The sequence below is a fragment of the Drosophila yakuba genome, chromosome 2L (assembly GCF_016746365.2).
Source record: "Drosophila yakuba strain Tai18E2 chromosome 2L, Prin_Dyak_Tai18E2_2.1, whole genome shotgun sequence".
Classification (NCBI taxonomy): Eukaryota; Metazoa; Arthropoda; class Insecta; order Diptera; family Drosophilidae; genus Drosophila; species Drosophila yakuba.
Window position 1 is genome coordinate 23,543,778 of NC_052527.2, and position 23,774 is coordinate 23,567,551.

At 39.9% G+C, this 23,774-nt stretch overlaps 3 protein-coding genes across 7 annotated transcripts in view; 2 read left to right on the forward strand and 1 right to left on the reverse strand.

Moving 5' to 3' along the window:
* Window positions 1-21,039, forward strand: part of LOC26535118 — a 117,600-nt gene extending 96,561 nt beyond the window's left edge. For 3 of the 5 annotated variants that reach the window (XM_039371593.2, XM_015189774.3, XM_039371596.2), the window contains 2 exons: window positions 20,806-20,856; window positions 20,950-21,039. The gene's annotated coding sequence lies outside the window, so the exon portion shown is untranslated. Of the gene's footprint in view, window positions 1-16,366; window positions 18,223-20,692; window positions 20,857-20,949 lie in introns of those variants that run through there. The other 2 variants (XM_039371594.2, XM_039371595.2) reach the window with 2 other exon arrangements.
* On the forward strand, window positions 12,524-13,548 carry LOC122319464 (craniofacial development protein 2-like). The gene is made up of 3 exons (XM_043206789.1): window positions 12,524-12,552; window positions 12,613-13,027; window positions 13,111-13,548. Exons 1-3 carry the CDS (start codon window positions 12,524-12,526, stop codon window positions 13,546-13,548), a joined length of 882 nt encoding a protein of 293 aa, XP_043062724.1.
* An 864-nt stretch (window positions 21,040-21,903) lies between the features above and the next one.
* On the reverse strand, window positions 21,904-23,561 carry LOC120320822. The gene is made up of 2 exons (XM_039371599.1): window positions 23,014-23,561; window positions 21,904-22,675 (listed from the first exon to the last, which is right to left on the reverse strand). The coding sequence occupies exons 1-2, from the start codon at window positions 23,017-23,019 to the stop codon at window positions 22,301-22,303; spliced, it is 381 nt and encodes a 126-aa protein (XP_039227533.1). The 5' UTR covers window positions 23,020-23,561; the 3' UTR covers window positions 21,904-22,300.
* Window positions 23,562-23,774: the final 213 nt, after the last annotated feature.

The following is a 23,774-nucleotide window of genomic DNA, read 5'->3' on the forward strand; positions in this document are numbered from 1 at the left end:
GAGTGGGCGTGGCAAAAAGTTTTTTTGCAAATCGATAGAAATTTTCAAGACCAATACAAAAATGAAGAAATATTAAAACATTTTTCAAAAGTGTGGGCGTGATAGTTTTGGGCGGTTTGTGGGCGTTAGAGTGGGCGTGGCAAAAAGTTTTTTTGCAAATCGATAGAAATTTACAAGACCAATACAAAAATGAAAAAATATTAAAACATTTTTCAAAAGTGTGGGCGTCGCAGTTTTGGGCGGTTTGTGGGCGTTAGAGTGGGCGAGGCAGCATGAATTGACAAACTTGCGCTGCGTCTATGTCCCTGGAGTCTGTATACTTAATCTCAACTTTCTAGCTTTTGTAGTTCCTGAGATCTCGACGTTCATACGGACAGACAGACGGACAGACGGACAGACGGACGGACGGACAGACGGACAGACGGACGGACAGACGGACATGGCCAAATCGACTCGGCTATTGATCCTGATCAAGAATATATATACTTTATATGGTCGGAAACGCTTCCTTCTGCCTGTTACATACTTTTCAACGAATCTAGTATACCCTTTTACTCTACGAGTAACGGGTATAAAAATCAATATCATTTAAAAAAAAAAAATTTTAATTAATTTTTAAAAATATTAATATTGAGAACTAAATGACTACATGTATTACGTCATTTCTTTAAAAAGGGAGGTGTAACATATCTACCCTATAAATATACTAAATTAATGGGTACAACTTATCTTCAAAACATTGTGACACTTTGTCATAATAAACATAACGTTCAAGTACCCAACAGATCACCAACAATTACACAAGTGTTCCAGCGTTCAAGTAATATGATCTAACGCTTATACATAAGCCGATCGCGGAGCGTGGGAATGCTGAGGATGCACTTTGCAGCTCAAGTGGTCAGACCATACATGACATATGCATGCCTTCTGCATACATATGTATATGTATATGGAACTATATGTATATAATAATAAGTACTATATATACGGGTCAGCTCAGCCCAAGTTCAAGAAACATTCGAATAAAGTAACTCTAACTGAGCAGACGCTCTGACTCTAAAAATACTGAACCTTCTTTGGGATCCTTGCGAACATTATAATACCTTAGGATGTGCTTTATGCCAGCCATGTGCTCAGCATGCGGATTTTGGTTCCGTTGAGCCAATTTGGACACCGAATGCAGTATGTCCGGTCTTGTTGTCAGAGCTAGCCACATAAGCTCTCCCACCACAGATTGATTGACCGTGGGATCCACCTTTTTGCATTTGTCGCTGAGCTAGCCGCACGTATTCCGTAACGAGCAGACAAACAAAATCGGTTCGTTACAACATGTTTCACTGTGGCCCTAGAGCGAATGTGTGTGTTTGTGTATGCCAGCAGACAAGTAACGGCATTACTATCGAGGTGGAAAGAAATGAACAATGAAGAAATTGCGGTATCGGTCGTGCTGGCACATGTTGCTGAAATAGACCACCGATTGCAGCGTATGATATTCACAACAAACATCCAGACACAAAGCGAATTGGAACAACAACTGCGTGCCTTTGCTTTGTGTAAGCGCAATGACCGAATGTCGCCAGATGATGCTAGTATTCAAGAACGTAAGAGGCAGAAATAATCATCGTGCATGAAGTGTCACCATTGTGACAAACCTGGCCACAAGATCGCAGATCAGGATCAGAATGGCTGAAAAGGCGAAGATGGTGAAAAGCATCTCTACACACAGCAACTCTGCACACAGCAACTCTACTACAAAGAGGGACTTGTCAACCATAAAGTGCTACAAGTGTGGACAGCTGGGACATATTGCAACAAGATGAACAACATTGTCAACCCAAGCTGAGAGACGAGTGGATATTTACGCCGTTGTCAATCCAAGGGGTAATTTGTATAAATTGGGTGAGCCCGTTCCTTACTTGTTTGACTCGGGGGCTGAGGTTTCCCTATTAAAAGAAAAATTAGCAGAAGAGTTCATGGGAAAGAGAATTGATAATGCTGTACTTATAAGTGGTATAGGTGAAGGCTCGTGACAAGTACAATGCAATTTCTAGCTACCGTAAATATTAGTAACTTTTCCTTAGAAATCCTTTTCCATGTAGTTATGGACAAATATTTCAAGTACGATGTGTTGATTGGCCGTGTAATTCTAGGTCAAGGTTTTGGTGTGACAATAAGTGCCAGCGAGTTTGTTTTATATAAAATTAATACCGGTAATACACTGACTAGCATTGCCAATATGAATTATATGGATTCCATAAATGGAAATGATAAACTAAGTCAGACCGACAAAGCTGAACTTGCTAAAATATTGAAACCCTATGCTTTAAAATTTATAAGTGGTATACCAAGTAGCCGTGTTACCACAGGTGAATTATAGATCCGTCTGCCAATAAAACCGTAACGAGACGGCCATATAGGTTGAGTAATGAAGAGAAGTTTGTTGCATTCTGACGGTGATCGATAGCCGCGGGCGAAAGAAATATCGTCTGGAATGAGCACCTAAGGCGAGGTTGGCAGTCCCAAGAGGAGAAGGGGAAAGTGGGATGTATGTAGAGCGCCCCCTACCGTCCACACCCAAGAAAGGGGAAGTGTGGATGGTATGTGGAGAGAGGAGAACACCGACGAAGTGCATCCACCCACACTAAGACGGGAAATGAGCACTGGCATTGGCCTTGAAGTCGGTTCTCGACCTATGTGAAGGGAAAGGAGGAAGCAAAAGAATAGGAAAGGGAACCGGCAGAGCCGAGCCCATAAATAGGGCGAGGTGACCGCCATGTGGGCCAGAGGAAATTTGGGAATCGGACGACCCGCTGCCGCGAACTAACTAATCTAACGGCCGTATTTTAAAATCGGTGGCACACATAAACGTGTGAGTGCGGTCGGTCTACCGGAGGTGAAAGCTCCGAGGAAACGTTTAGTGATGTTTTTTTATTGTTGGTATAGGGAAATTCAGATAATTTAACCCGATCCGGAGATCGACGGGAGCAGGACGGGAGCAGCACAGGAAGACCCGGCAGCCGGAAGTGAAAAATAAATGTGAGTCCGTTCCGAGAGGGCATAGACATTATATTTATATATCTGGGTTGCAGAGGGTATACAGGCATTTTCTTGACCCCGGGATATCCACAGTTTGGACCCGGGGAGACCTTTTCTGGAACCCGTGGTGGATTCCAACCTAAAATCCCGCCGAGAACCAAGCCAAACCCCCGGGAGAAGCTCGGCCAAAAAAAAAAAAAAAATTAGAATAATTATTTATTTATAATTATTTATTTATTTATTTAATCCGGCTTATTTATTCGCATCTATGTATTTATTTCCATTTATTTATTAATCGTTATTTATTTATTTATTTAACTTATTTATGTGCCCGTGTTAAAATTATGTAAAATATTGGTCCGTGTGTAATTATTTATTTATTTATTTTAGTGGCGTTTAGCATGCCCTAAACAAACACACAAATATTTGTTTGACAGACAAAAAAACCTAAAACACGTAAACGATGATAAAAAAATTATAAATATGATATAAATAACCAATAATTTATGTATAATTAAATCGCGCTGAGTCCAAGCCAAATTAAATCTAAATCTTGAGATACGACCTCCGAGAAGACCAGGCCGATCCTGTGTAGGGGTATGGACCTTTCATAAATAACCACCTGACCCGTCTCAGCCCCTGATCCTCCTTGGAGCTCCATGTAGGCAGGAATTCTGAAGTGAAATGAGGGTTTATTAATTTTATTAATTTATATATATTTATATGTCAATACCCGTGCAGTAGTTTCGCGTCTTTGTTGTCCTCTCCCGCTCTTTCGTCGTCCTTTTTTTTTTTTGTATCGTATTTGCTTTGGCCCAGGGCGATGGAAGCCTAAAATTTTGGAAAATTTGAAAAATGTGATTTAGTATAATTGAATATTTAAATAAGTAAAAATTATAACGATGAATTGCTAGAGTGTATTAATTAGGGGGGGGGAAAGATGAACGGATGAGCCGATAACCTGGAGGAAGCCGATGAACCACATGCCAGGGAGATCCTCAAATGGGAAATAGACGGATCCTTGGTAGGGATGGGTGCGTCAGGGTCCTTTCCATCGAAGACCCAAATCTGCGTCGTGTCGTCCGGTATTAGTCCTTTACCTGTAGTTTCTGTTGATGTTTCTTTGTTGTTTTTGTGGATTCCATGCCGAGTGGAATTTATGGTGCGACCTGTGGGCACAGGGGAAGAATCCGCCCTGTTGATGACTGGCTAGCCTGCCTTGCCCCATCAAAATCAGCAGGCCGTAACAAGTTGTTGGTGAAAAGTAAAATTTAGGAACTTTTAGCTACAAATGTTATACGCCCAAGTTGCTCCCCTTTTGCGAGCCCAATGTTGTTGGTAAAGAAAAAGGATGGCAGTGATCGTTTGTGCATTGATTACCGCGAACTAACGATCTCCGACAAGTATCCTTTGCCCTTGATATCAGACCAAATTGATCGAGTGTGTGGAAGCAAGTATTTTACAAGCTTCGATATGGCGAGCGGTTTCTACCAGATATCGTACCAATAAAGCCAGAATCGATAGAACGCACATAGAACTTCGTCACAACAGAAGGACAGTATGAGTTCGTAGACATGCCCTTTGGCTTAAAGAACACCTCATCGGTGTTTCGGCGAGCCATATTAAAAACCTTAGGTGAGGTGGCATACTTATATGCTGTAGTCTGTATAGATGATATTCTGATCGTAGCTGGCACAAAGGAGGAGTGTTTTGTTAGATTAAAAGACGTGCTGCAAAAGTTATCGAGTGCGGGATTTTCGTTTAACATGAGCAAGTGCTCATTTCTGAAGACGAGCGTTGAGTCCCAAGGCTACAAAATTGAGAATGGCGAAATAAGGCCAAGTCCACACAAAATTCAAGCATTGGCTGCATTGCCGCCACCACAAACAGTTACACAACTGAGACAGTTCATTGGCTTATAGTCATATTTCCGACAATTTGTCCCACGTTTTTCAAGCTAATGAAGCCATAATTACTTACGTCGAAAAATAGCCAATATGAATGGCATGACAGACACGAGCAGGTGCGTCAAGAAATAATATCGACTCTGTTTTAATCATTTATGACCCCAAGTACCCGGTTGAACTGTACACTGATGCTAGCGCAGATGGCTTTTGTGCCATATTGATGCACAAAATTTGTGATAGGCCGAGACTCAAAGAGTATTATAGTAAGAGCACTACAGGTATAGAGTCTAGGTACCACTCTTATGAGTTAGAAATACTAGCTGTATACAATGCAGAAAAACATTTCCGCCGGTATCTACGTGGCCGCCCATTTGTGATTTATACAGACGGCAATTCGCTGAAAGCTACGCGCCATAAGGTAGATTTGTCACCAAGAGTTGATCGCTGGTGGGCATATTTACAATCGTATGAGTTTGAAATTGAGTATAGAAAAGGACAAAGTATATCACATGTAGACTTTCTGTCTAGGAACCCTCTACCACATGCTAAACGCTTTGATGTCACCAAGGTAACTGAAGCACGTGTAACAGCACAGGGATGAAGAAATTTCTGAACTAGTAACAAATCTGCAAAATAACGGATTGCAACACGATCTAGCAAAGACGTACGAACTAAGATCGGGCATGTTGCATAGAAAGATACAGAGAAATGGCCGAAATGCCTCCGAGTAATACCGCGAACATTTAGGTGGTCCATAATAAACCATGTCCATGAAGCTATTATGCACTTGGGATGGCAAAAGACCTTGGATAAGGTAAACACCCATTATTGGTTTTAAAATATGTCCAAATATGTGCGAAAGTTTGTAGAAAATTGCATTACATGCAAATTGTCCAAGTCAACATCGGGCAAACCCCAAATAGAATTGCACTCCATACCTAAAGTCTCCATACCTTGGCATACAGTGCACATAGACATCAGTGGCAAGTTAAGTGGTAAAAACGACATCAAGGAATATGTGATAGTTCAAATAGACGCTTTCACTAAATATGTTCATTTGCATCACGCATTAAGCCTTGACACTAACAGCTGCATTGAGGCATTGAAAGTTGCTAAGTGGATTGCAACGGGAGCTAGTCGCGCAAACGGCCAGGTCGAGCGCGTAATGAGCACTCTGAAGGCTATGCTAACAGCTGTAGAGACGAGTAAGAGATCATGGCAGGAATCGTTAAAGGAAGTTCTATCGGCTATGAATTACACGGCTAATCAAGTCACAAAAATTAGTCCTTTGGAACTATTGATTGGCAAAGAAGATAGACCAATGTGTATGATGCCATTAATAGCAGAAAAAAAAGTTGATGCAGAATGGTTAAATCATTCACTAGGCTAAAACTACACCATATAGTTATCTGCGCAGTGAATATGTGGCGGGAGCTATGTGGATCCAGAGGGACCATGACGCATGCTGATGCGTTGCAAGGAGTGCAGCAAGAGCCTAAGAGAGAGTGAATTGATAGAGAGTTAGAGAAAGAGAAAGAGAGTAATGGTATAGTAATGGATAAAAAGAGAGAATGGTGGCAAAAGATGCGTTACTGTTTGAACAAAAGAAGTATTGTAAAATTAGAAAATGTGAATTAAGAGCTTGAGCAAGGCAAGGGATGCCGATATGTTGTTTTTATAAAGTTGAATACAAATTAAAGAAATTATTATGTTGAGTTAAAAGTTAAGTAAAACGAATGAAGAAAGAAAACATTATGTTATATGAAAGGAACTATGTAATGCGACAAAACACACGAGGACGTGTGTGTGTCAGGAAGGCCGTGTCGGAGATTAAGTTTTCTGAAGTATTATTACTTGAAAATAACCGAAATTGTTATTATTAGAACATGTTAAGAATAAGGAACTGGGTACATCTATCAAAAAGAGCGTTCCGTTATTGAGATACCATCATTTGAAGGTATACTCAAATGAGCATGGCGCCTGTTGTTGTAGCGTTGTAGAGTTGTGGTAACGTAAAAAGGATGATGAAATACTTGAGAAGTTGCGAAATCGAAGAAAAGCTTTGAGAGAGAGCGACGCTCATGGATAGTCTGGTGAGAACGCTCGAAAGGAGAACACGCGGCGACTTGCTGTGCTAAACAAGATGGACGCAGAAGAAGTGAAAGAAAACCGTACCCAGGATCCGTCATATATGCAACGATCAACGCCTAGATCTATAAAAGCAATTTCTTTAAGCACCTCCTCAAAAACTCCAAACCAACATGTGGCTGCTTGTTTAAGGCCATAGATAGATTTATTTAATTTGCAGACTGTGTTTTTGCCAACAATTAACCCTTGTGGAACTGTCATATAAATATCTTTCTTTAGGACACCTACTTGCAGTCAACTATGTTTTTGTCTTCTGGCATTTTAACTAATAACCATGTCTCATTTTGAAGGTGAGATTCCAATTCATCCTGAATTGCATCTTCCCAGTAATTATTATCATCTTTATGTTTAATTTCTTCAAAGCAAGCTGGAAAATCATTAAAGCATTTTGAGGATTAAATAAACATTTCTTTAAATATCTAAAGGAAATTTTTAGTATATCTTTTACCCTTCACTTTGTCTGATGTCTTCATTTTCTAATTTAACATCTGAATTTTATCACCACCAGTTGTCATCACCAGTGTGGACGACTGTATCGGCATTCTAAGCATATGTGGATTTTTCACTAGGCTGTATATCTGATTGTGAACTATCAGATTTTCCATTACCAGACTCACACGGAAAAAATTTGTTTTTCATTTTCTTCTCCCATGGATAGAAAAACAAATTTAAGAGTCTTCAACCTGTTCCACTCTATCAAGCTGGATTGCTCAACGATTTGGTTCTGTAACGCATTATTTGGGCATCTGCTAAATAATTGAGTAGCTTTTAAAATAGCCTCACCTTAAAACCTTTTACTTAACTTAGCCCCACTTATCATAGAACGAGCCTTTCTTTTATCGTTTTAATCATGAGTTCGGATACACCATTCAATTGTGAAGTGTAAGGAATCGTCAAATGATAGCTGATGCCTTTTGCTACGCAATATTTACGCATCTCATTAGATAGGTATTCTCTACCATTATCTACATATATATAGATTGTCTACTTTTAAGTTGAAATGGGCTTCGCTATTTGTGTACCCTCAAACAAATGGTTGCCTTTAATATCTAAAAGCTTGCCAATACTTGTCCTTATCTTGAATGCCACAAGTTATACTCTGCACTACTTAAATTGTTTGAAATATACGATTTGTGGTTCATTTCGATTTTAACAATTGTTACATGTGAGTGAGTAACTTTGGCCCTTAAGAACCAAATTTTTCATTTTTGGTGACCTTTACACCATTTGGATTAAGCTCGATAGTCATCCCGGCATCTTTCTGACTGATAAAAGATTATGAGGAATGTCTTGGCTGAATAGTACATCTTCCTGCGTGATTTTTTTGCCATGGCTGATGAGTCGTACTATTCCTTGAGATGTAGCTTGAATACATTTCCCACGCTTGGCTATAGAAATCTCTACAGGCATACGCAGATCAACATAGTCAGCAAACAAATCTTTATCTTTAATAATGTGATCTGATGCACCTGAGTCTAAGATATATGAAATATCTCCCTCATGCTATTTGCAAATTTTCTGCATAATCATGAATGCAAAACCATACCCTGACTGTGATGTTATAGCAACTTGTGCCTGTTTATTTATATCGTTGTCTGTATTTTGAATACCTGCAATTCTTTTAAAACTGTAGCAATCCTTTTTCGAATGTCTAAATTTACCACAGTAAAGACATTTTTGCTTTGGTTTAGTTTTAATATTAAAACCCTTTTTGTTGTTCCCGTTACTCGTAGAGTCAAAGGGTATACTATATTCGTTGAAAAGTATGTAAGAGGCAGAAGGAAGCGTTTCCGACCATATAAAGTATATATAGTGGATAGCGCAACTACCTGTCAAACACGAGGTCGTGGGTTCAAACCCCACCCATGACGAGAGCATGGCCACTCAAACTTTCCTCTCAAAAAGATACTTTTACTAGTTTTTAGAAAGTATTCTTCCATCCATTATGCCTAATGCAACAATCTTCGGCAGCTTACTCTTGCCCAACCGCTTCACCCCCTCTCCACGCTATATGGAGTAAAACGGACCCCCAACATAGTTACCAAGTGCACCCTGTGCAAAACACCCAGCAGGGCCTGACGCGCGTTACCAGACTGTTCGCTTTTCTACGACTAGCACCATCACCGTAGACGCCACTCCCCGATGACGTTAGGTGGCAGCGCCACCACTGGGATAAGTCGCATCTGGCCAATCACCAGATCGGTCGAAAAACCTAAACCGATTACCGAAACAAATACGAGAGAATTACCATAGGCATATCAAAACGGACACAAATTGGACAATGGAATGTTAAAACTCTGAGAGAATCATCTAGATTAGCACAGTTCGAGGCGGAGATGGAGAGACTCCATATTGCAATAGCTGGAATCAGTGAGATGAGGTGGTCTGGCAGTGGGGAAACAACAACATCAAACAGCAATCTAGTCCTACACAGTGGCAACAACGACGGCAGCAGATACGGGGTGAGGAGCGCATAAGCGCATAAAAAAGACACGGCACTCCTGGGAACCCTTTTCTGATAGACTTATAACAGCCAGATTCAGATGTGGAGCTAGACATATAAACATCATACAATGCTATGCCCCGACGGAAGACGCCAAAGTCGACACCAAGGACGACTTCTACACTGCCCTCACAGCAACCCTCAGCAAGACGCGGCAAGGTGACATTAACATCCTAATGGGTGACTTTAATGCGAAAGTAGGCCCCAACAACACCGGACTAAGATCTGTCATGGGCCAACATAAAACTGGGACTCGCAATGACAACGGAGAGAGATTAGTTGAACTCTGCCAGCTATTCCAACTGGTCATCGGCGGCACAATATTCCCACACAAAGATGTTCACAACTACTCCTGGACATCTCCTAGTGGTAACACGCGCAACCAGATCGACCACATTTGCATTAGCAGGAAATGGAGACACTCACTACTGGACGTTCGGAACAAAAGGGGAAGTGATCATGAGTTGGTCATTAAAATAACGTTGAACCGCAACTACTCAAGAAACACTGATAACAGCCAACACCGACGAGCGCCCCCCTGAAGCTGCACCTCCTTAGCGACTCCACTCTGAGGACGAGAATGACGTCCACATTGCGGGAACAACTGATCCCCCTGGAAGACAACCCATGGGAGCACATCTGCAGACAGCTAAGGACCGCAGCTGAGCAAAAAATTGGGCTGCAACAACGCGGAAGAGAAGACTGGATATCTGAAGGAACCTGGGACCTGATTAGAAGGAGGAACAATCTGAAGCCTCTGGCGGACCAGTTCACACAGAATCGTGATGAATATCGCGAACTGTGCAGAGCTGTGAAAAGAGGGGCCAGAAAGGACAAACGAGCGCTACAGGATAGACTTGCGACAGACGTAGAACGAGCAGCCGGCGAGAACAGCATGCGCTCGTTATACCAGCAGATTGCACGGATTGCCGGAACCCACCAGAGACGGAACTAGCCAGTCAGAGACCTAGAAGGCAACCTCTTACACAATGATGATGCACAGATCCGAAGGTGGCGCCAACACTTCATGGGAATTAGCCACACCACATCACCAAACGTGGCCACGGACTATAGAAGCATTGAGCCACCAAATGGGAATACTAGGATACCCTCTACACACCCGCATGTAAGAGAGATTGTGAATGAACCGACGAGGACAACATACCAGCCGAACTGCTTCAAGTTGACACTCAGCTGATGGCTGATAACGCATTATTTGGGCATCTGCTAAATAATTGAGTAGCTTTTAAAATAGCCTCACCTTAAAACCTTTTACTTAACTTAGCCCCACTTATCATAGAACGAGCCTTTCTATTATCGTTTTAATCATGAGTTCGGATACACCATTCAATTGTGAAGTGTGAGGAATCGTCAAATGATAGCTGATGCCTTTTGCTACGCAATATTTACGCATCTCATTAGATAGGTATTCTCTACCATTATCTACATATATATAGATTGACTACTTTTAAGTTTAAATGGGCTTCGCTATTTGTGTACCCTCAAACAAATGGTTGCGTTTAATATCTAAAAGCTTGCCAATACTTGTCCTTATCTTGAATGCCACAAGTTATACTCTGCACTACTTAAATTGTTTGAAATATACGATTTGTGGTTCATTTCGATTTTAACAATTGTTACATGTGAGTGAGTAACTTTGGCCCTTAAGAACCAAATTTTTCATTTTTGGTGACCTTTTGACACCATTTGGATTAAGCTCGATAGTCATCCCGGCATCTTTCTGACTGATAAAAGATTATGAGGAATGTCTTGGCTGAATAGTACATCTTCCTCCGTGATATTTTTGCCATGGCTGATGAGTCGTACTATTCCTTGAGATGTAGCTTGGATACATTTCCCACGCTTGGCTATAGAAATCTCTACAGGCATACGCAGATCAACATAGTCAGCAAACAAATCTTTATCTTTAATAATGTGATCTGATGCACCTGAGTCTAAGATATATGAAATATCTCCCTCATGCTATTTGCAAATTTTCTGCATAATCATGAATGCAAAACCATACCCTAACTGTGATGTTATAGCAACTTGTGCCTGTTTATTTATATCGTTGTCTGTATTTTAAATACCTGCAATTCTTTTAAAACTGTAGCAATCCTTTTTCGAATGTCTAAATTTACCACAGTAAAAACATTTTTGCTTTGGTTTAGTTTTAATATTAAAACCCTTTTTGTTGTTCTCGAAACTAGTTATAACCGTTACTCGTAGAGTCAAAGGGTATACTATATTCGTTGAAAAGTATGTAAGAGGCAGAAGGGAGCGTTTCCGACCATATAAAGTATATATAGTGGATAGCGCAACTACCTGTCAAACACGAGGTCGTGGGTTCAAATCCCACCCATGACGAGAGCATGGCCACTCAAACTTTCCTCTCAAAAAGATACTTTTACTAGTTTTTAGAAAGTATTCTTCCATCCATTATGCCTAATGCAACAATCTTCGGCAGCTTACTCTTGCCCAACCGCTTCACCCCCTCTCCACGCTATATGGAGTAAAACGGACCCCCAACATAGTTACCAAGTGCACTCTGTGCAAAACACCCAGCAGGGCCTGACGCGCGTTACCAGACTGTTCGCTTTTCTACGACTAGCACCATCACCGTAGACGCCACTCCCCGATGACGTTAGGTGGCAGCGCCACCACTGGGATAAGTCGCATCTGGCCAATCACCAGATCGGTCAAAAAACCTAAACCGATTACCGAAACAAATACGAGAGAATTACCATAGGCATATCAAAACGGACACAAATTGGACAATGGAATGTTAAAACTCTGAGAGAATCATCTAGATTAGCACAGTTCGAGGCGGAGATGGAGAGACTCCATATTGCAATAGCTGGAATCAGTGAGATGAGGTGGTCTGGCAGTGGGGAAACAACAACATCAAATAGCAATCTAGTCCTACACAATGGCAACAACGACGGCAGCAGATACGGGGTGAGGAGCGCATAAGCGCATAAAAAAGACACGGCACTCCTGGGAACCCTTTTCTGATAGACTTATAACAGCCAGATTCAGATGTGGAGCTAGACATATAAACATCATACAATGCTATGCCCCGACGGAAGACGCCAAAGTCGACACCAAGGACGACTTCTACACTGCCCTCACAGCAACCCTCAGCAAGACGCGGCAAGGTGACATTAACATCCTAATGGGTGACTTTAATGCGAAAGTAGGCCCCAACAACACCGGACTAAGATCTGTCATAGGCCAACATAAAACTGGGACTCGCAATGACAACGGAGAGAGATTAGTTGAACTCTGCCAGCTATTCCAACTGGTCATCGGCGGCACAATATTCCCACACAAAGATGTTCACAACTACTCCTGGACATCTCCTAGTGGTAACACGCGCAACCAGATCGACCACATTTGCATTAGCAGGAAATGGAGACACTCACTACTGGACGTTCGGAACAAAAGGGGAAGTGATCATGAGTTGGTCATTAAAATAACGTTGAACCGCAACTACTCAAGAAACACTGATAACAGCCAACACCGACGAGCGCCCCCCTGAAGCTGCACCTCCTTAGCGACTCCACTCTGAGGACGAGAATGACGTCCACATTGCGGGAACAACTGATCCCCCTGGAAGACAACCCATGGGAGCACATCTGCAGACAGCTAAGGACCGCAGCTGAGCAAAAAATTGGGCTGCAACAACGCGGAAGAGAAGACTGGATATCTGAAGGAACCTGGGACCTGATTAGAAGGAGGAACAATCTGAAGCCTCTGGCGGACCAGTTCACACAGAATCGTGATGAATATCGCGAACTGTGCAGAGCTGTGAAAAGAGGGGCCAGAAAGGACAAACGAGCGCTACAGGATAGACTTGCGACAGACGTAGAACGAGCAGCCGGCGAGAACAGCATGCGCTCGTTATACCAGCAGATTGCACGGATTGCCGGAACCCACCAGAGACGGAACTAGCCAGTCAGAGACCTAGAAGGCAACCTCTTACACAATGATGATGCACAGATCCGAAGGTGGCGCCAACACTTCATGGGAATTAGCCACACCACATCACCAAACGTGGCCACGGACTTTAGAAGCATTGAGCCACCAAATGGGAATACTAGGATACCCTCTACACACCCGCATGTAAGAGAGATTGTGAATGAACCGACGAGGACAACATACCAGCCGAACTGCTTCAAGTTGACACTCAGCTGATGGCTGATACGCTGCATCCACATTTCGCACGCATATGGGAAAGCGCGACTGTATCTGACTCCTGGAAAAACGGAATCATCGTGAAGCTCCCCAAGGAAGGCGACCTCAGCGACTGCAACAACTGGAGAGGGATAACACTGCTCAACACTATCTATAAAATCCTAGCTACACTGCTGAACGAACGCCTCCAGGAAAAATCGAGCCAACAATTCGAGAAGAACAGCCAGGCTTTAGACCACACAGGAGTTGCGTAGATCAGGCAAACACACTACGCATATTTACCGAGCAAGCTGTGGAATAGAGAGCCCCGCTTTACCTCCTGTTCATCGACTTCAAGAAATCGTTCGACTCAGTTGAAAGGTCAGCAATATAGCGATCACTTGCAAGGAAAGGAGTACCTGCGAACCTCATCGCTATCATCAAATCGATCTATGACGATGCCAACTTGGCGGTACTACACAAGGGAAAAACAAGTGAACCTTTCCAGACGAACACCGGAATTCGGCAAGGATGTCCTCTATCACCTCTACTCTCCAACAACATGGTCGACGAGTTAATGAGCGAAGTATGCTCGTTCAAGCGCGGAATTACGTGGATCCTCACCAAACCCCTTGAGGACTTGGACTATGCAGACGACATCTGTCTTATCTCTCATAGACTCGGCGACATACAGATAACCTCGTCAGGATAGGCAGCAGCGTCGGACTCGAGATAAACGTAGCAAAAATAAAAGCTATGCGATTCAACCACTCCAACCAAGGAAACATCATCATACATGGAAACCCATACCTTGGCACCATCATATCCAACAGTGGAGGAGTGGATAATTATGTCTCGAGTCGTCTGGGCGAAGCCCGCTCAGCATTTGGGAGGCTATACCGCATATGGAGAAACAGACAAATCAGCCGACGAACAAAGCTCCGGATCTACAATGCGTGAAATCTATACTGCTATAGGAAGGCCAAGAGCAAGATGGAGAAGAACCGCTCAACAATAACTTGCCCAAATAAACATAACATGGGAAAATGCTAAACAGACAGCACAAAACAGAGTTAGATGGAAGGCTCTCGTAGAAGACTTAAGATCCCGAGAGAAATAAGAAGGATTGAAAAAAAAATCAAAAAAAAATTCTTTATCAGGATCAATATTCGAGTCGATCTGGCCATGTCATGTCTCTTTGTCCGTATGAACGTCAATATCTCAGGAACTACAAAAGCTAGAAATTTGAGATTAAGCATACAGGCTCCAGGGACAAAGACGCAGGGCAAGTTCGTTGACTCATGTTGCCACGCCCACAAACCGCCCACCACTGCCACGCCTCCACTTTTGAAAAATATTTTGATATTTTGTTATTATACCCGTTACTCGTAGAGTAAAAAGGTACACTAGATTCGTTGAAACATACTTTTCAACAACAGGCAGAATGAAGCGATCTAGCCATGTCCGTCTGTCCGTCCGTCGAGTTATACAGACTCTAGAGACATAGAAGCACCGTAAGTTGGTCGGTTCATGTTGCCACGCCCACTCTAACGCCCACAAACCGCCCAAGCTGTTTTAATATTTTTTCATTTTTGTTTTGGTCTTGTAAATTTCTATCGATTTGCCAAAAAACGTTTTGCCACGCCCACTCTAACGCCCACAAACCACCAAAAACTGTGTTGAAGACTCTCCTTCGCACTTCCACTAGCTGAGTAACGAATATCAGATAGTCGGGGAACTCGACTATAGCGTTCTTTCTTGTTTTTGTATTAGTCTTGTAAATGTCTATCGATTTGCCAAAAAAGTTTTTGCCACGCCCACTCTTACTCCTACAAACCGCCCAACGCTGCCACGCCCACACTTGTGAAAAATGTGTTGATTTTTTTATTTTTGTATTAGTCTTGTAAATTTCTATCGATTTGCCGAAAAAGTGTAATTTTAAATTACAATAATCTGAACAAGAATTAAATTAACTAAAACATGAGGTACATTTCATTGATGGACTCTGCTGGACTCACTTTAAATCTCTATTCAAAGTTAGGTCATTATCAAAAAAATGCTTTTGTAGGGCAACTTACATTTTTATTAAATTACGGGTACAGCGCAAGTTTTTTTTCTAATAATGGTGACAAATACTTAATAGAAAGCCCACCGATTAAAATACTTTTTAAAGAATGGAAATTAACGCTTTAGTTCCAAAGATATTACAACTTTGGTAAAGAAAAACTTAACGCCCCAGCAGACAAACACTTCGATTATGATATTACAGTCCGATTTCAGATCCAAAAACGATATTTAAGTTAATCATCTGTCAGGGGTTTTGTGAGTTTGCGGACCTTTTACGATATCAAATGCGGACCGAATCCTATATCATTCGCGATACTTTTATAATATTATTTACGGGACGTATTTAGAATCATTTGCAATACTTTTATAGTATTATTTACGGGACGTATTTGGTATCATTCGCGATATTTATTTAATATTAAAATACTAAAAAAAATTTTTAAACATTGTTTTTATTTTTTTTTTTTTACATTAACTAATAATAACAAATTTATAATTTATAGAACAGTTTTTATTTTTTTATTCTTAGTTTTCGTTATCCTATCCTGCGCGTACTGGAAATATTTTTGTGTAATGCGGTCGAAATAAGCGTCCTCCAACGCCAATTTATTCTTAAAAGCGACTGTAAGAATACAAATTATATATTATTATACAAATTACATTATTATATATAAATAAAAAATAAATTGTTAGATTTTAATTATTGCAAACAACTTGCATTATACCTTACCAGAATGTTTTTTATCCTCAGCTGGCGGCTCTAGAGTTACCAACTCCTGGGTGTCTCTCTCCATGTTAAAGAAATTTTCTTAGTCCATTTTCTGTTAATTAATTACATCTCCTTATGTAAATATGAATAGAACTGTCTATGAAATGCATTATTTTTCCTGATATCTCGTCCATTTTATGCTGCCAAACTTGAAGTCGAAATTAAGGCTCGCTGATGAAAAAATGTCTACACGACCAGAACTAATCGGATAGGTGTCGAATGAGTCTATGTCATCAATTAAACGGCTATGTAAGCTATTTTCATTGATAGAAAATATTTTGAAGATTTTATAGATGCCGTTTTTCTTGATATAATAAAAACTATTTGCATCTATTTAATTGAAATTTAAATACTTGAAAGAAAGTTTAGCGAGACCACTATTAAATTCTTTTTCCTTGACAATAACATTTAAATTACAGCGTTCAATTATACGATTTTATATATATATATTTTTGTTTATCCATTTTTTTTAACTGTCCAAGAAAGTTTACGAAGGGAAATTCACTTATTGTCTGCAAAAAGCCAAATACTAAGTATTGTTTGCTTAAATGTGTGAGACAGTGGTAGTTAAAAGATAACATGGAAGACAAATATCGTTGCGGCATTTCTTTTACAAAATTATTTAGCACCGTAGAAGCAAGATAATTTGGGATATACAGTACTCACTGTCAAAAAGAATTCGTATTCCCCAACTTAACAGTAAAAAAATAGTTGTATTCAAGAGAATCTAAAATGTTTTTTAATACAACAGGTCCAGTATACAAAACTAATGTGCTAAATTCTGATGCTTTAAATCGTTCGAGATCATCAAGCAAACGAGGCTTTCTATTAAACTCTACTGGAAAAATAGGCTTTAACGCAATTTGCCTTGCATACAATGAAGATATTAAGTTTCGAAAATGGATGCTCTTACTCTAACTAGGGCAGTAGAGATTTTATGACTCCTAAGAAAACAATATGCACGTAGTCTGCTTAGGAGTCATGAAATCATTGGGAAATTGAATAACTAGATCAATTGGGAGAATTAGTTGGTTTTGTAAATTGTGATGTTCCGGCTGCAATCTATTTCTGAAGCTATGATCTGTTCGCGGAAGGTTCTTAGACAATTTTAAAACCATGCGTCTCTGAAAACTTTTGTCTTTTTGAAGGCACTGGTTACAGGAATAAAAACCGGAGTGTGGTGTTTCACACCCAAAATAAACGCTCTGGCTGGCGCCAGAGCGTTTGCGGTTCCTATTTCGATAATTAGGCAAACCTCTTGCGATAAGTCCGCTATTTTGCCGTCCACTCTACGTTTTAGTGTCCGTTAGCAATACTTTTTCGGACTTATTTTGAGGAACGCCACAGTTTCGATTTTTGTCCGTTCTAGCGTCCGTTTTTGAGCATTTTTGAGTTTTGGGCAGAAAAAGGAGTAAAATTTCCTATAGTGACAATTATCTACGCTTGCGTGAGCCCACACTATTCGTTTCTGCTTCCTTTTTACCGTTTTCATCTTTGGTTTGCTGCGAAAATTTACAGTTAGAATTTCAATAGATATAAGTTAACTACTTTGCTGGTATCAAGGTAAAAAGTAAAAGATATTGGAGTTCAGTTAAGAACGACTTTATTTGTATAAATCCAATTTGCTGTCCCTAACAAGCTGTGAGTCTTTGGCTGTGAGCTGCGCTGCCATTGGAGGCAGAGGGTCGGTGTCGGCTCCGTAGCTTTCAATAGGTCTGTTATTATATCGTCCGTGGTGTATTCGAGTGGGTATATTTCATGTCTATGGAAAGTAGGAAATGGGATGGTAAACTTGTAGTCGTATTTATCTGATTTATAAAAGAATCTTTGATTTTTGAAAACATTGGGGCTTCGACGCTAGGGATTAGGTCATGGCTAGAACTTTCAGCGCTATGTCGTGTAGAGTCAACAGAGTTAATCTGCTCTATAGGTATTCTTGAGAGCGCGTCTGCAACAACATTTTCTTTTCCCGGTTTATAGAATATTTCATAATCATATTTCTCTAAAAAAGCCTTCCATCTCTTGATTCTGGCGTTTCCATTTCAACTACTCAGAGAATGTGTTAAAGGTTGATGATCTGTAAAGATCTTAAAGATCTTACCGTATAGGTAATCTTTGAGGGCCTTTAGTGCCCAAATTATGGCTAACATTTCTTTCTCGTTCGCCGCGTAGTTTTCTTCGGTTTTGGAAAGTATTCTAAAAGCAAATGATATAGGGTGGTTCTCTTGCGATAGAACTGCGCCGATCGCGAAATTTGAAGCATCAGTAGTTAAATGGAACTCCTTATTGAAATCTGGGTAACGGACAATTATTTCTTTTGACACTATGTTACTTTTAAGCTTCTTAAAAGGTTCTAGAGCTTCTTTGTCTAGTGAAATTATTTTTTTGGATGACATGTCCAATTTGGCATAATTTTGTATAAATCTTCTATAGTAGCCGGAAAGCCCTAGGAGGGATCTTAGATCCCTCAAAGTTTTAGGGCAGGGATAATTTGCTATTGATATCTTTTGCCCTTCCCAGATTAATGAAACTTTAGCTATTGCCCATATATGAAGAACTTTAGCAATTTACCTTACATACGCAAACATATTTGGCTATGTTTAATTAAGAAGTACGATTTTAGAATTACAATATTTCTTACTTCCTTAATGGTGCGTTCTGGGAAATACAATTATCATGGTCCAGCATTCACTGCAACCCATAACAACCTAATCAGACCAATCGAAAATAGTTTAGATTTACATTCAATTAATAAGTATACATTTTCAGATTTAATATTACAAATTAAATTGAAATTGATTCATACATTATTGAGATTCAATATCTGGTATTTAAAAATGAATAGATTATTTATTTTATTAATTCAAGCAGTCCCAATTGGCTTCGGAAATTCAACAATCGCGCTGCTGGTAATGGTGTTGTCTAGATGTCCGCCAATTGCATATCTGTTGGAATATACTTTAAAGTAATTAGTTTCTATTCAATATTTTCTCGAATAAAATGGTATTTTATATAAATGTGCTTAGTTCTATTCCCTTCAGTACCAAAATTCCTCGCCCGTATTTTTCCTCGCTAGAGTTTGAAAAAACAAATCTCACAGGCCTTTTTTAGCAAAGTTTCAAACACCGAAGTCAAGCCAAATTTTGTTCGAAGTTCATATTTGTTGTTTTTTTTCGAAGTAGTTAGGAGCAGTGACCGAAAATGAGAGTGAGAGATGAGAGAGGACAAAATGAGAGTAGAGAAAAAAACGCTATGTATAGACTTCTGAATACCGTTCCAATTATTGGTGGGATATTTATACCCGTTACTCGTAAAGTAAAAGGGTATACTAGATTCGTTGAAAAGTATGTAACAGGCAAAAGGAAGCGTTTCCGACCATATAAAGTATATATATTCTTGATCAGGATCAGTAGCCAAGTCGATCTGGCCATGTCCGTCTGTCCGTCCGTCTGTCTGTCCGTCTGTCCGTCTGTCCGTATGAACGTCGAGATCTCAGGAACTACAAAAGCTAGAAAGTTGAGATTGAGTATACAGACTCCAGGGACATAGACGCAGCGCAAGTTTGTCGATTCATGTTTCCACGCCCACTCTAACGCCCACAAACCGCCTAAAACTGCCACGCCCACACTTTTGAAAAATGTTTTAATATTTTTTCATTTTTGTATTGGTCTTGTAAATTTCTATCGATTTGCCAAAAAACTTTTTGCCACGCCCACTCTAACGCCCACAAACCGCCCAAAGCTGCTACGCCCACACTTTTGAAAAATGTTTTGATATTTTTTCATTTTTGTATTGGTCTTGTAAACTTCTATCGATTTGCCAAAAAACTTTCTGCCACGCCCACTATAACGCCTACAAACCGGCAAAAACTGTGTTTAAGACTCTCCTTCTCCCTTCCACTAGCTGAGTAACGGGTATCAGATAGTCGGGTAACTCGACTATAGCGTTCTCTCTTGTTTTATATTTTAAAGTGTATCTTTAATTTATATTTGTTGATTTAAGGATTTTAAATTTTGTAAGAAATTAAACCGCGCTATAGGCAACGCCAATGCGTCCGTTTTTAATTATTTATCTATTTCTAATTAGAATTACTCTAATTACACGGGATCATTATGGTCGGAAATACCCTGGCAAGCGCCTGTCAGAATTTTCGGTTTCGTTTTCCGTCACCCCTTTTTTGCATTTTTATTCAATTGTAGAACATGACAAGTGGTGTTTGGAACATTTTCAACGTTAAATATAAAAAACCGGTAAGTATTGTTTCGCATTGGTAAACTAGCATAGCTAATTGCATTCAAACTACATGATATTAATATATATTATTTCAATATATTTCTTTACAGATAGCATAAGCACATTAGAAGGCCAGCCCAGCAGCCACCGGAGAAGGCCTTGCCCCACTGACGGCACTTGCATGTTAAAAAGAACGCAAACAAAAATATTAATGAAATACTAATAAAAATAATAATTGAATTTACCAATTAAATACATTTTTTACGTTTTTTGGGAAATATTTCTGTATTTACAGGTATTTTCCCAAGGAATTCCGAAAAAGTTCCTTGGGAATTCCTGAGGAATTCCTCGGGAAAACCCCTTGCTTATTTTTCGATATTCCTGAGGAATTCCTGAGGAATTCCAGAGGATTTCCTCGGGAACTTCGAATTCCTCGCCACGAACGCCTGTTGTATGGAAATTCCTGTCAGATTTGTATGGAGACTTCCCCTAGGATTCCTCTAGGAGTCCTGGGAACTCCCTAGGGATTCGTTGGGGAATCCTTAAGGACTGGTACTGAAGGGTTGTAACAAGAAGGATTATTGGCTATACAAATACATCCCTGATTGTCTTCATAAATTATTATTGGTTTATTTATCTTGATCTTTATACCTTTAAGTAACGATCTGAGCAAATAACGAAGTCAATAACTTTGAGTAACGATCTAACAAATAGTGCCACATACTCTGCTTCACTGATTTTTACTTCATGCTACTCCAACATATTAAACATGATTCAAACATCTTAAACAAGTATCCAGTAGTACTTCTTCTATCAGTCTCACTTCCTGCCCAATCAGAATCTATATAACCAATAACAATATTCTCATAAGTAACATTTTTTGTGCATCAAGCATCCAATAAAACTTCGACTCACATGATTCTTAAGATTTAGAATCAAGCTTACTTGGAAGTACTGTACTAACTGGATTGCAATTCTCCATATTGAATTTTCTCAAAACAGTATTAATATAAGTTAATTACTTTGCGGTTAGCAAGGTAAAAAAATAATAAAATAAATTGGAGTTCAGTTAAGAACGACTTTATTTGTATAAATCCAATTTGCAACTAAATTACCCTAAGATGTCCCTAGCAAGCTGTGAGTCTTTGGCTGTGAGCTGCGCTGCCCTTGGTGGCAGAGGATCGGCGTCGGCTCCGTAGCTTTCCAATAGGCCACGACATCGGCTGATGTTTTGCTGGTCAAATCAGTGCAGTCTTCTTGGAATCACTTGCATTGGTGGGAGCGGAAGTTGTTACCAATCAGATTCTTCGAACTCTACTTGGCAGCTCGGCGTGTGCAGGAAATTATGCAGACGCTGAGCTTGCAGATTGAAGCTTGCTTATTGGGGTTCATTGTTCTGGATTTAAACATTTTTGTTGTTAACTCTTCCCCCTCCAATTTATGCTTGTCCTCAAGCTGTCTCTAAAAGTATGGAATGTCGTTGAACTGAGGTAGCTGGTACTGTGCCTCAGTCGAAGATTGTTCAGTGTTGTTTATGTGCAATGCTTCAAGAGATAGAACCTTAAGTCTTTCTTTTTCTTCGGCCGTAAACTGCACAAGAGGTGCTCCGGGGGTCGAGACTGTAGGTTCCAAGTTGCTGAACTGCTGGTTGTCGATAATTATCGAGTCATTTGATAGTTGAACCAGATAGGTGCCCTCTAGGTGAAGTTCTGTGTTGTTCCATGTTGCGTTTCCATCGTAGTCGTTTAGTAGGATGATTCCATCGTCGACTTCTTCTATTTTGGGTACATGGTCGGCATTGCTAAAACTACACAGCGCTTTCTGTCCCTGAACTAGCTTTGGTATACATTTTGAATTACTTATATTAAAAATTTTTTTCTTATCGCATATTTTTATATATTCTACGGTTTTACAAGTTTGGGGAATGCCATAGGTAATGTTTTTGTAAACAAAGATTTCTTGAAAGTTTAAGTGTATGATTGAATTGTTTTTTACTATGGGTTTTATGATAAGGTCTTGGTATTGTATTTCTTCTAAGTTTGGAACTTTTACAATATACAGAAGTGTTGTTTTATTATGTAGAATTGACACATCGGAAAACTCCATTATTTCTTCCATTGATAGGGTTGGCATATTATTTCTTTTAAAAATTTTCTCGATTTCAATTAGCTCATCTTCATTTAATACAAGTGTGTTAACTACGTTTAATCGTGCCCATTGAATGGCCGTCTCGATACTTACTGAACTGCTTTTTTGAATAGAATTGCTGAGAGCATTAGATACTGAAGTTAGTTTATTTATTCTTCCTTCTAACTGTTTGTTAATAATGACCTGTTGGTTATTATTGTCAATAAGTTTATCTAAGTTCTGCCCTATCATAACCAGGTCATCATGATCTGGGCTACCCGCTATGTACTTTCATCCTGACCCTAGCCAATTTAAGGACCTAGTTTTTCGAGTTTTGGGAAAGGCTGTGATTGTTCCGAATATGTGAGTAGTTGTGTTTATCTCATGGTGAAGGGTAGCGTATAATGGACTGCGTTTAAGGCTATTTTCCGTATGTTCATGTAAAATATCTAAAGCGGTTTGGATTTGGTCGAGGTTAATAAGGTGTATTAGTTTAGTTGTTGAGGTTTGTAGCTTTCCGATCCCCTTGTTCATTGTCAGTATCTGTGCGTTCGTATAGTTTGTAAGGTTCATCGTTCCACTGACATCGTTCCATAGTAATATTCTGAAAAATTTTAGATTTTGATATGGCATTTATGTACCGTTTTTCCCGATTCTGTTGTTACTGTAGTGTGCTTGTTTTCCTTAACTATTTCTTTCCTATATCTTGGGGAAAGCTTTGAACCTAATCTAGTGTTTATTTTTACGAATATTTCTTCTCCTGGCTGATAGTTTAGTATTTCGTTTTTTTTCTTATTGTGGTTTGTTC